This window comes from Clupea harengus, chromosome 2 (genome assembly GCF_900700415.2).
Source record: "Clupea harengus chromosome 2, Ch_v2.0.2, whole genome shotgun sequence".
In the NCBI taxonomy this organism is placed as follows: Eukaryota; Metazoa; Chordata; class Actinopteri; order Clupeiformes; family Clupeidae; genus Clupea; species Clupea harengus.
Window position 1 is genome coordinate 18,385,340 of NC_045153.1, and position 12,970 is coordinate 18,398,309.

Genomic DNA, 12,970 nt, shown 5'->3' on the forward strand with positions numbered 1-12,970 from the left:
AGTCAGCATCGATGCTACCTTGAAATTTTGTATCTTATTTAACACGGTTTTGAACAGTCCTTTGATGCCTTGCTGTCCAGTGAGAGACATCGTTAGACAACATTTTAAGGGTTTTCGAACAGACCCCAGGTTCCGTGTGGACGGAAATGATCCCAAACTTTTGACAGTTTCTGCCTTCTACGGCTGCTCGCTTGATTCTCTGCCATCATAAAAATCTTTGAATGCGCATGCATCTTTGAATGCGTGTGTCAATAATAACAGTCCAGAACATTTTTTGTGATCGAATTATTCGAGTTACTCGAGTAATCGTTTCAGCTCAAGCTGCCCTCTGCCAAGGGAACTGCGGAGGCAGTCCTGTTACATGTATTTTGCATCCATGGGTTCCCGAAGGATGTGGTGTCAGACCGGGGCCCACAGTTCCCACTTTTGGGGGGGCTAAGCCTCTACATAAAACGTATTATTTTTCCTGTGACCCAGCAAAACTAGGGGGGTCTGGGGGCATGGTCCCCCAAAAGAATTTTTTGAAAATAACCTTTTAAATAGTGTCCTCTAGTGGGTTTTAGGAAGAGAAATGAACACATTTAGATTTAAAATATGGCACAACAATAAACCTATTGAAGACATCTGCTGAGATAGGTGCTGCTTATACTTATACTTATGCTTATATGCATGGTAGGGATTTGCAGCTCAAGTGAGTAGGTTAACATTGTAGGCTAGAGTTCACTAGCGAGTTATAGCTGGCGAAGCTACTGAGTAGGGTAGCATACCCACAGGATCAATGAACCGGCATGATAAAAGAGAGCCACGACTTCTGTAATTAACTCGAGATGATTTAACCATTTTGTTTCTTTTACTATTTTAAACTTCATGTGCTTTACCTTTATATCCAGCAGCTGATTATGGCAGCTTTCACCAGCTTGGGTCGGACAGTCGCTCCAAGTCTGTTTACTACACGTTATCACCGTCTGTCTGCACGCTCGCAAGGCTTGCTCACTTACTCACGACCAAACAGAGGCGTGCGCTTGCCACCACAGTCTCAAACAGGCGGGATTCCTGTGCTACTCGAGTATTTTATTTCTAACTCTAAAAATTAAACAAAATAAGTTCACTAAATCGGTTGTTAGGTGTGAATTTGACGATCTCAAAATAAAAAAAATATATATATATTATATATGGGGCTAAGGAAACTTTTGGGGGGGCTCCAGCCCGGCACTTCTCAAGATCTGTACATAACTGTGTCTCAATTATGTTGTTAATGCCAGATATCCTCTGTTCAATTTTCGTGCCTGACAGCTGCAGGTCTGACACAGACCTTTATGATCCGTCATTTTCAGGGTTAAGGATAGCAACGACATCACGTACACAAGACTTCACAAACTCTCCGTCACTATATGACTTTTTTGCTCAAGCAATATTCCATGCCACCTGATAAGATGCTAACGTGACCGTTTCAGAGTCCTTTGTGAATTTCCGAAAAAGCTGAGTCTGTTTCTCTGACTGACGTTTCAAAGTATTTACCTTGTGCTTGCATAGCTCTGTGCCTTTAGGAAACTCCTGGGCTATGTTAGCATGGTGTGTGGAGAGATGGCACTCCAAGTTTGAGGCTTTAAAATGCGACAGTGATGTCTGGCATATTAAGCAGAGGGGTTTTCCATTTCGCTCCGCAAATAATTCCTCCCATTCAGGCAAGAATGTCCGGTGTTCATCTTCATATTTTCGTTTAGCTTTGACGCTTTCCTGGATCCATGGCATTCTGTCAGTAGCTACTGCTAGTCTGGCTAGTAACTCTCTAAGACTGAGTGCACACATTATAATGTTTCATGTTTGGAACATTAACGTTAGTTAAAGACCTCAAGATCTCAAGATCGCGTGATGACAAAATAGACATGAATAAATACCACATTCAAATCGGACAGCTTCTTGTCTGTATTGCCAAATATATGCATATGCATTTTAGATGTTTATTTTACAATATGAAAATTCTGTACACCAAGACAAAAATCAGTGAGCACTGGAGCCGAGCCGCACGTCAGCCGGCAAAGAGCCGCAGGTTCGCCACCCCTGACCTAGTGTATTTAGTCCGTGTGTGTTCCTGTGTCTCGTTTCTAGTTCGTCTTTGTTTCTCCGTGTTTCAAGCGTCCCAGCAATTTCCACGTATAGTGATCTCCTAGTGATACCGACCCCTGCCTGCCTAATCGACTCCGCTTTTGCCTCTCCCCTGCTGGTACCTCTGCCTGACCTACGACCGTCTGCCTGTGTACCTAACCTAGACCTAGGATCTACACGGATCTACATCAAACCCTACCGCTGCCTGCCACCTATTGGATTAGTTTGCTTGTTATTGGACTGCCTTACTGTGTACCGAACCCGATCAGTAAAAGCTTATGCTACTAACCTCTGTCTCTGAGTCGAGCACACATAGAAGCAACCAAACATAACTTAAATATGCGTACATGTTGTAAATATTCCTGCTGCCTAGTTAAGAAAAAAAGCTATTTTGGATTATTGTTTCTCCTCATATTCCAACCTTTAATTTGGTTTGCAAGAGATTACTTGGGCTGAGATTGGTTAGCTTTCTAGCAGCGCCACCACCAACCAGTAGTGCGCCAGCTAACCAGATAGCTAGCATTAAATCTTCCTATTATGCTAGATTGCTAGCTCTCTATGTTGACCAACTTTGGCACAATTCACCAACATTAACTATATAGAGAAATGAATGGGAGGTGATAATATAGGTCATCATGCAAAGTGTAATTTCCCTTAAATATTAACGTCTAAGAAATGTAATTATTTGATGCCTCAGGAGGCAAGATTGCAGGATCAAGGTTTATTTCATTTGTGTTAATTTTGTGTCACCATCACTGAATTGCTTGAAGGTTTAAGCTGTCGCACCACAAGTGTATGTAGCAGCATTACAACCTAAGGTAGCTAGGTTTGCCCACACTCATGCTTTTGGTGTAACGCACACTTTTGAGACCCATCTCATGCTAGAACACACACAAAAAAATCAACTGACCCCAATGCACCTCATGCCTAAAGTGCTATGGTTTTGGTCAATCTTTGTAATTTGAACCCCTACCTTGGGAGACTGACAAACATTAGCACTTGGAATGTGTTGATTTGGTTTGGTTTACTACAGCTAGCTAGACAAGGAGCATAACTTGTCTTTTCATTTGCCAACCACTGTAAAACATAGCATTAAAAGCTGGGCAGGGGTACTCAATAGGCGGACCTAAAATTTGGACCGAAGCCAAAATCAACATTCTAATTGAATCATGATCCAAGCAAGTTTTCATTGGTGCGTGATTTCGCGCTACATATTTTTTTCCTACTCAATGTGGTTTCTATCTTCCAGAGGTCCAATCAGGAGCTGTAATAACAAGATCACTATGACAACTCACTCACTCAATGTTGGCTGCGAGCTCTTTGGGTCATGCAGGTTGTGTGTGTCAATGGCAACAACGCGGGCAGATCGATTTGTGAACGGTATCTTTTTCTTAGCAAACGAAAATCATGGCGTGCTCTAAACCCGACAAAAAACTAAAAGTTGATTCCAAAAATCGCGAATTATGCATTTGTGCTGCCTGTGGGGAGCACAAAACCGATGTGTTTAATCTGCAACAAGACGATTGCCCTTGTCAAAAGTGGTAACGTGAAACGTCACTATGAAACAAAGCACGCACATTTCAAACAAAAATACCCCCAGAACTCTGAGGTAAGGGCCAGAAAAATAAACCACATGTAATCATCATACCAACTGGTGGAGTTTCTTAGGCCGACACTCTTCTAGACAAAGGACCACGAGGCGAATCAAAGGTTTCTGGAGGTGTATTTCAAGGTGCTCCTGCAGGGAGTCAATTCCACATCGAGTAGAGGCAGGCAAAGACTAAAGAGGCACCACAGTGTAACAGGTTAAATACCAGTCAATCATGGGAGGATACCTTGGGGGTGATAGGTCAACATTGGGGAAGGTTCTACAGGTCAAGGTTGGGAAGGGGAGGTGAGTGGGAGGGGATTTTCTTATGGAGGAACACACACAGGCCCAAAATGGTGGACAATGTGTATTCCTCCACCTGGGGATGTCTGCTAGGGGCTCTAAACAAAGGTGTACTAAGACTATCAATAGACATGGCACACACACACACACACACACACACACACAGGAGAACATGCTTGCAATGCAATGTAAGTCTATAAATTAATGGCAATATCAATTTCCATCACAACCAACATGCAGTGTAATAGTTAGATCAGCCACACAACAAGAGCGTGCATACCTCAACATACTGTTGTGAGTCTGCCTTTTCAACCATGAATATGATGAAAAACAAATACAGGAGCACACTCACTAATGAACACTTACATCAATGCCTCCGCCGGGCCTTCACACCTTTTATGCCCAAGTTTAAACCACAAAAAAGGTGTCACCTTTCACATAAATAAGGCCATCACCTTTTGTGCATAGTTCGAACGTTTTTGTTGGAGTTATGTTTTTGGATTTTGACTGTCACTGTTCTGGACCCTGGACTGAATGGAAATTTGGCGAGTGGACCTTTTGGGTTTCTAATTGAGTGCCCCTGGCTTAGTGCAATCAAGGTAACATATAAATAAATAAATATTACATCACATTACACACTGCATTTAATTTAGGGCCAAGGTGTTCCAAACCAGAAGAATTATCAAAATGCTAGTCAGCTTTTCTCACAATACAACATGTCTGAAAAGGATAAAGATCATCATGCCCAAGCAGCACTACCTCCCGTGCCATCTCAAAGAACTGCATCAGGCACAATGTAAGGACCCGGTCCCGTTTGAACCTAGACCACTTCTCCTAAGCAATAACTGAGGTTACACAGAATTCAGTCTGGTTTTAATTTCAGAGTAGCAATTTGAGACACTTTCATCTGTCAGTATTGTTCTAAGGGAAACACAAATACCTAAATGCAAGATGTTTCGTGTCAGCTCTTTCTTAGGCTAAGTATTGCAGCTAGATCGCAATATGGGCTGAGGTATCTCAGTGTCCGGATGAAAATCAGTTTTCCAGTTGCGCCCCAGAGATCTATGTCTGTGAGTCCTGTCTTCACTGTTCAATAACACATTTGACCTCTAATCTTTCTTCTTCTGCACCCCCTACACCAAACTGGGTCTTTCCCTCATGAGGGATTTTTATTATCTGCATCTGATCAGCCTGGGCTGTCGAGAGACAATTTGGGCTGTCAGCAGAGGGCACCACTGTATGGGGAATCCCCCCGGCAGATCGCATTATCAACCTCACCTGCTTTGAATGTCTATTTAGTATCCCTCGGTCATTTACTCAGTGTTTCAGCGGAACAACTCCAGTTTCGGTGTTCCGTGCCTATAGTTGTGGATCAGTAAAGAGTCGTTCGGTCAATCTTTTATGTGGTCTCTCCATCTCTCGTTCACTCATTACACAGCATTCTACCTAATGACATGCAGTGACCTCCCTGAGAGATGTTATTGTTGTCATCTTGACCATCGAAGTCCATCAGTCCAACAGCACGTTCTTATAAAATAGAATTACAAATAAACCTGGTCATTATCTCTAATTATATAATATTATACAATCCATATAATTATATAGGCCTAATTATATAATCTCGAGACATTTTTTTGCAAAGCCTGCTATTGTTGTATTATCATATGTTTCAGTATATTCAGCGAAACGTCTGAAAGTCAGGAAATTACCTCATTTTGCATATTTTTATATATTGCACATTTTTTTTATTACAGGCACAGTGCATTGACCTGGGCTCAAAAAAACACAAATCCCCATCCCACATGCTTTTTGAATAGTGCCATTATTCTCCATTTGGTCGACGACAGTGCCACTGCTTGCTTCTCTGTCTTATTTATGGCCACACTGATGTAGCACTTAAATGTCCCTGGACCCACAAATCTCACAATCCAGCTGTGATGGAACAGTTTCATGCAAGTTTGTTTGGCACGGCAAAGACGTTCACTGATCCCTGATGTGTGAGCCAATAAGGGTCAGCTGCAATATTAACGACCATTTTTTGACAGCCGCAAAACGATCAGTTAACAAATGCCCAGATAATACAATTACCAAATTTAATTTGCCCAATAGGCAAGTCTGAATTCCATACTGCCTTTCCATCCTGCTGACAGACATTCCTATGAAGACAACGGATTACTGGACAGTTTTGAAAATAAACCTTTTTCTGTTTTTTTCGATCAGTTGTGGAGATGGCTTCTCTTACCACTTCCTCTCTCTAAGTTTTATTACGGAGTTAAAAGAGGTGGAGAACCCTGAGACATAGGCCAATGTGTCTATAATGCCATCAAAGACATTACTGTAAGTCGACTTTTAGATATTTTTGATAGTCCTATAACTACAAATGTTGGCTCTACCAGGGGATCCTTGAAGGCAAATCCCACTTACAAAGGCAATATAAGAGATCTTACAGTAGGCCACAGTTTGTCCATTGTCCAGAAGAATACAGTAGCTCAGTTTATTCTGAATTGCTCTCAACATGTTTGTTCATTTCTCAATGAGAAAAACAATGAGTCATTTTGTTAAATTGCTCACAGTCCCCTTTCAGTAGACTAAAGTAAGCTCACGTCCCATTCATGCTATGTGTATTTCAGACAATGACACCAAATGGTCCCTTTAAAGAATGTATGTTCTGGCAATTTCTCATCATAGTCTGCTAAGAGGATTTGTCAGTCATCATTTTTTTTAAATAAAATAATTATACAAATCAATACAAAGGAAATTATATTTGTCTCAGGTATATTATTCATTAGTTTTTAGTGAAAAAATTATGGTTTTCAGTGCTCTCAATAACAAGTGATTGGAAACTGTATTGACAAGTACTGTTACTATACAGTACTGGTAAAACAAATAACTAATTCCTGAATCTCTTGGTTGAAGATGAATATTACAATCGTTTCATCTTCATAGGTCACTGTATGTCCAAACAGGTACAGTAGAGTAAAACACATACAATATGTCTGAAAATATTCCAGTATCAGACCATGTGTTTAGACAGAACTTGTATTTAACCTCTAATGAACCAGGCGGACCAGGTGAGCGATGAATCAGGTGAACCAGGTGTGCAATGCCTGCTTGCTACAATTACGAAGCTACACATAAAGGGCCTAAAATGAAGGCTTGTAGTAATGTGGAAACGTCGAACAAAAGCACTTTGACACCTCAATGGTGTGTTGCTGGGTCAGGCTTTTACAAACAATGGGAGGGTGGCAGACCACAGGTTGTGGGCATGTATAAAAGTCAGGGTGAATGCAGGCACTTGGTGCAGGAATCTCTCGCAAGTCCATCAACATGGGGAAAGTGAGTGATTTAAAAAGATATAACCCAACTTAATATGACTTCATGCTTGTGCAATTCAGTGTATTCATCCCCGTATTGACCAAAATTATTTTTTTCAGATCGTCTTCTACGAGGACAAGAACTTCCAGGGGCGCTCTTATGAGTGCATGGGAGACTGTTCTGACATGTCCTCCCACCTCAGCCGCTGCCAATCCTGCAGGGTGGAGAGCGGCTGCTTCATGGTCTACGACCGTCCAAACTTCATGGGTAACCAGTACTTCATGAGGAGGGGAGAGTATTCCGACCAGATGCGTATGATGGGCATGGGCGATTCCATCAGATCCTGCCGCAACATCCCCATGGTAAATAATTTTGAAGTCAGATGCTACTGATGATTGACGCTTTTGTGGTGAGGAGTGATATGCTTCATGAACTTTCATATCTATACTCTACAGCACAAAGGAAATTTCAAAATGAGGATCTACGAGAAGGAGAACTTTGGTGGTCAGATGAACGAGGTGATGGATGACTGTGACTCCATCGTGGATCGCTACCGTATGTCTGACTGCATGTCCTGCAATGTCATGGATGGCCACTGGCTCATGTATGAGCAGCCCCACTACAGAGGCAAAATGATGTACATGAAGCCTGGAGAGTACAAAAGCTTCAGGGACCAGGGAATGAAATGCATGAGCATGAGGCGCATCATGAATTCTCTCTATAATTAAATGGACACTTTAGATGTTAGAAAGCACTTATTAAAAAAATGATTCAAAGACTGAAAATATTTGTTCTCAAGTCTGTCATTCAATTCAATTCAATTCAATTCAATTCAACTTTATTCGCCATGTATACAGATACTAGGAATTGTTTTTGGTTTTCTCCATGCAGGCTATAGTATCACAGATAGAACAACAAGACAACACAGAACAACAATACAAGGACAGATAGTACCAGACAGTCATTTCCTTCTTTGAACTATTGAAGAGGCGAAAAAGAAGTGAAATAAGCTTAGCTATCCATAATAGTTTTGTCCTGTGACCACTTGACTCTATAGGAATAAAAGGAATAGTTATGCTTTCTAGGTAACTTTTGCAATGTGCTTAGAATTACTGGGTATCAAAGCACAAAATTAAAAAGAGGTTGCTTTTTTGAAGGAAGACATACTGGGTGACACTGATTCTAGGAGTAATTAATTCACAATGACTACATATTGAGGTTCTGAGGGCGTGAGTGTTCTGAAGCTTGATAACAACCTCAATCCATATCCTGGCGGTTGAGGCAGAGGCATAACCACTACTAACAATTAAACCAAAAGCCCAAATTTTGTTCACATTTTTATGCTCTGTAAGATCTTTTAACTGGATGATAAGCTTAAAAACAGATATTTACCCATTGGTCACATCAAGCCGCAAGCACTCATCTCTCCTACTTATATTATTTAAAAGCTGAATCAGACAACCACTGTAGACATCTCACTGTAGACACCATATCTTACCATACAAAAGACACACGTAGATGGTATACAATCCCTGACAAGTCTTGTACCCATTCAGTCTGATACTGTCATCTCATAACCTTGAGACAGAGAAATTCTATTTGTATTAACTTGCGATTCATCTGCTGAAAAAACTGATCATGTTGAGCCCACAGCACGTAGGTGGTAAATACACGTTTCTGTGAATAAACTTTTGTGTAATCAAAATACAAAGTGCAGACAGTAAAAACAAACACCTTCTGACACCAGTCATTTCTGTGTTTTATGTAGTCCTACCCCTTTCTAACAGAAGGAAGTTAATTCTTTATGAGTTGACACTAGATGAGATTCAGTTCCATGTTTAGCAATTTCATTGACCAACTGCCGTTATGCCAACGCTGAGCTGACGTACTTCCGCTTAAAATCTCAGCCACCACAATCACTTCCGCTGCTATGGCATCCATCGTCCATATTGATTGTCCAAAGCTAATCAAGAGAAGAGAATCGATGAAAAAGTTCAAATATCAGCAAACATCTGGTACAACTGCTGAACACTGTTGTGTGCTTTTATGCCAGAATTCAAGTAAGTACAACGGTGTGCTTAGTTTTTTTACCTTTCCTGTGGATGAGGAGCTCAGGCGTAAATGGGTAGTCGCCATCCGCAGGGATCACTTCATTATTACACCTCACGCCCAGGTGTGTAGTCGAGATCATGCATTACTAGTGTGCTTCAACACATGAGAATGCCAAAACACACTGCAAGCACAGTGAGGACATTCCGTTGTAATTTCTACCTCAGAAGCAGCCAGTTATCCTATACATGTCTGGCATCCAGGTCTGCAAAGCTGTACAGCTTAAAAGCATGTGTCTCACTGACTAACGTCCTTTTTGTTTGAACTGTACATGCACGAGTTACATGCATACATGTGTTGCTCCAATGCAGATAGAGTTAGTTTCAGCCTTATAGGTAGTCAACAATAGTCATCATGTACCCCTGACTTTTCCATAAATCCTCCCAATAAATATGGTTGTGTATTATTCAAAGGCAAATATTCCTGAATTCTTCTTCTTAATATTATTATTATTATTATTATTATTATTATTATTATTAATAATAATAATGGTCTACGTGGACTCTGTCGACCACAACTAAAATGTTAACATTGTGCAGCTGTTTTAACCAGTCAGGCATCTTCTAAAAAGATGGGCATTCCTACCTGTGTGGTATTGTTAAGAGATGTTTTTATAAGCAGACAGAGCGAAGAGATGGATCCAGCAGAGAAACAGGCGCTCAGAAAAGGGATGCCCCAAACATGGCTGTCAAAACAATTTCGAAGCATAAAGGGTTTTGACAGTCTTGACAACTTGCCCTACTATGACCTCTGCTGGACAACAAAATACCTACATCAACAGCTGTCATCCTTATTTCGTCTGTGACAACAGCAGTGATTATTGACGAGTTCCCACAGGGTCTTTGATTGTTAAGTTACTCTGGTCTGGGATACTGGTGATTACAGATGCAAATAGAGGCTGACTTGGTGGACCACAAATTAGTCTGGGATGTTTGATTGCTCATGTGATACAAACACAGGTTCATCTAGAAGACACTTTCCATCTGTCAAAACCTTTTCCTTATACACAGTTATACAGCCATCCCTTTAGCTTCAGCATCTCAACGTGTTGTTTGAGGTTCCCTTCTTTGTTAATTTCAGTTGCTTTGGTACATTTTCCATGAATTGCTCTCAATGATCAACCAGTTCTCTAAAATAGCTCAGGGGTGCATCTCATGAACCTTCAATTGGCAAGTATACATATGCAGAGCATAAGAGGGTGTTCCCGTTTCTGACCGTGGAAGAACAACAGGGAAAGAGGAAGAGACATACTATCTTTTTCGTAAACAATGACACAAGGACTTGTCATTCTGATGCCGCTTACATGTTGATTCAAATAAATATTAACTTTTGAGACGTAAAATAAGGATTCTGAGCAAGCAACAGGTTGTTGCAGGTAATCCATTGTGTGGTGCTGTTTGTACGAATTGTTTCGAGAAATGCACTTACTCTTTTGCAAATGTTAATGATTCTAGATATGGATCAAAGTGACTGAGAAAACTGTAGTTGAGTGGGGCGGTTAGCTTCAGCCAGCAGTCCCTGTCTGGCCATGCACCAGAATCGGATTATGTTGACGAAAAGGAATTCTTCAGTGTTTCGGTTACCAGTGATCATTTGGCCAACAAGCAGGGTGAAGGAAGTGTTTCTCTTACTCATTTTTTATACAGACAGAATCAGTGATGTGTGTTAAATTGTATAGCTCTTTACACTATGAAAACCACAGCCTACTCAGGATTATATTTTTCTATTTGTCAGTCTACTTGTGTAGTCTTTCCACTAAAGACCCAGAAATAAAAATTACAACTTCCTTCATCTGTTTTATGGAACGTAAGAAACTTGGTCACCTCAAGTAAAGGAGCCACTACATTGGCAAAATTGCAGGTTTCTACCAGGTATAATTACATATTTAGAGATGCCCATATATCAGCTGAATGACACAGAATTAAACTTTTGTACTGCAATAAAGCCACTAAATATTTTATAAAATGTTTTGCTATTATGTACGCAAGGTCCAGTTAAAAAATACAGTGCTCAGCGGTATGGGAAAATTATAAATACTGCCACCCTGAATTCACTGGCATGCTTAATGATGCAGCAGGAGGCCATAGGACTAGAGGCTGGTTATTGATTATTATCTAGGAGCATGTTATCAGGCTGACCAAGGAGTTACATATTTCCTTTAAATGTTATCATGACAAAATTACCCAATGTCCCTGTAGATGCTGGAAAATGTACAACATATTTATCAAGTGCTCCTCTGAAAGATCCAGATAAGGCATCTGTGAAGGGTTCAGGACTGTATGGGTTGGCAGATTTAATAGTCAGTTCAGAAGCAACAAAAGCCAATAGCAAATTATATCTGCTTGTACAGCAGGGCGATTATTAAAGTATTACCTTGCTGACTGGCTATGTGAGTTAATACATTAGTGTGTAAACCCAGTTATCAAAAAAAAAAAGAGTAGCTGAACAATTTCATAACGATTTAATTTATTTCCCTAGACTGCAAAGCCTTTCACTCACACAGCCTACAAAGTGACCAGATATTAAAGTTAACTAACACACATTCATAAAAGTAGAATAGGGCAACATTATTTTGGGCAATTATAACAGTGGAAAATTATATCATTACCTGGGGTAGACATACATTTCAATGTAATTACATTGTCGACATACATTACCAGACCCACTGAAAACAGAGGTGTCAGTATGGATGATACAAGTAAGGGATAATGTATTGTCCGGAGGTCCATTATCCATTATCCAAAAAAAATAAATCCCTTCAGTACGAAAACAACAGCCCTCCGCTGCGCGTCGGGGTGCTGTACGCCCCGTCGGGATTTATTTTTGGATAATGACCGACGGACAATACATTATCCCGCTTATTATATGGTTACTTGCCAAAAACGATAGAAGACATTCCTCCAAAATACCTCTTTTTAATGATTTAGTTGCCGTTTCGTGATTTACGCTAAGAAATAAATAGTTCTTCAAGCAAATAGAACTTTTAAGTTTCAGGTGTTGCGTAGCAACCCATTACTTGCTGACTTCAAATTACAATGAGTCTGTTACGTTAAATGACCGGACTACTTGCGGAATGATATGAAAGATGTGAATTAGAAGCACAAAACCCGTTGCCAATGACAGCGGTCAATATCTTTTCGCAGCAGTGAATATCAGGAAATATTCACCGGCGAACGTTGGGATGGCCCATTCAAATCAACTGAACTTTTTGGAACATTCTGAAGAGCCGTATAATAATTATATTTACATATCAATGGCCAATAACACCAAGTGACCTTTGCAACAGCAATTAATAGTATTATTCATTCATTAATATTAATTATACAATCCTAAAATTCCATCTAGAGCATAAAAATACAGCTGAATGGCAACATTTACAAAACACTTTGAAACCAAAGGCCTAGCTCTGCGGCAAGAAGAAATCATGACATTTCTGAAAAATAATCAAAACCACCATATACCTTTAACAACAGTTAAACAACATGATGACACATTTTCTGAAGTATAGATACAGCATATTCCGATCTCAGATATCCTCCACATTGATAT

At 40.3% G+C, this 12,970-nt stretch overlaps 1 protein-coding gene across 1 annotated transcript; it reads left to right on the top strand.

Annotated features, from left to right (window-relative positions):
• Window positions 1–7,324: 7,324 nt before the first annotated feature.
• LOC105909524 (gamma-crystallin M3-like) lies at window positions 7,325–8,074 on the top strand. Its single transcript, XM_012838162.2, has 3 exons — window positions 7,325–7,333; window positions 7,432–7,674; window positions 7,768–8,074. The coding sequence occupies exons 1-3, from the start codon at window positions 7,325–7,327 to the stop codon at window positions 8,038–8,040; spliced, it is 525 nt and encodes a 174-aa protein (XP_012693616.1). The 3' UTR covers window positions 8,041–8,074.
• The last annotated feature ends 4,896 nt before the right edge of the window (window positions 8,075–12,970 follow it).

What these genes read in the sequence shown, in the direction of transcription:
- LOC105909524 (XM_012838162.2), top strand. An exon ending in CCTGCCGCAACATCCCCATG is followed by an intron (nt 7,675 to 7,767) that starts GTAAATAATTTT and finishes TATACTCTACAG; the next exon opens with CACAAAGGAAATTTCAAAAT.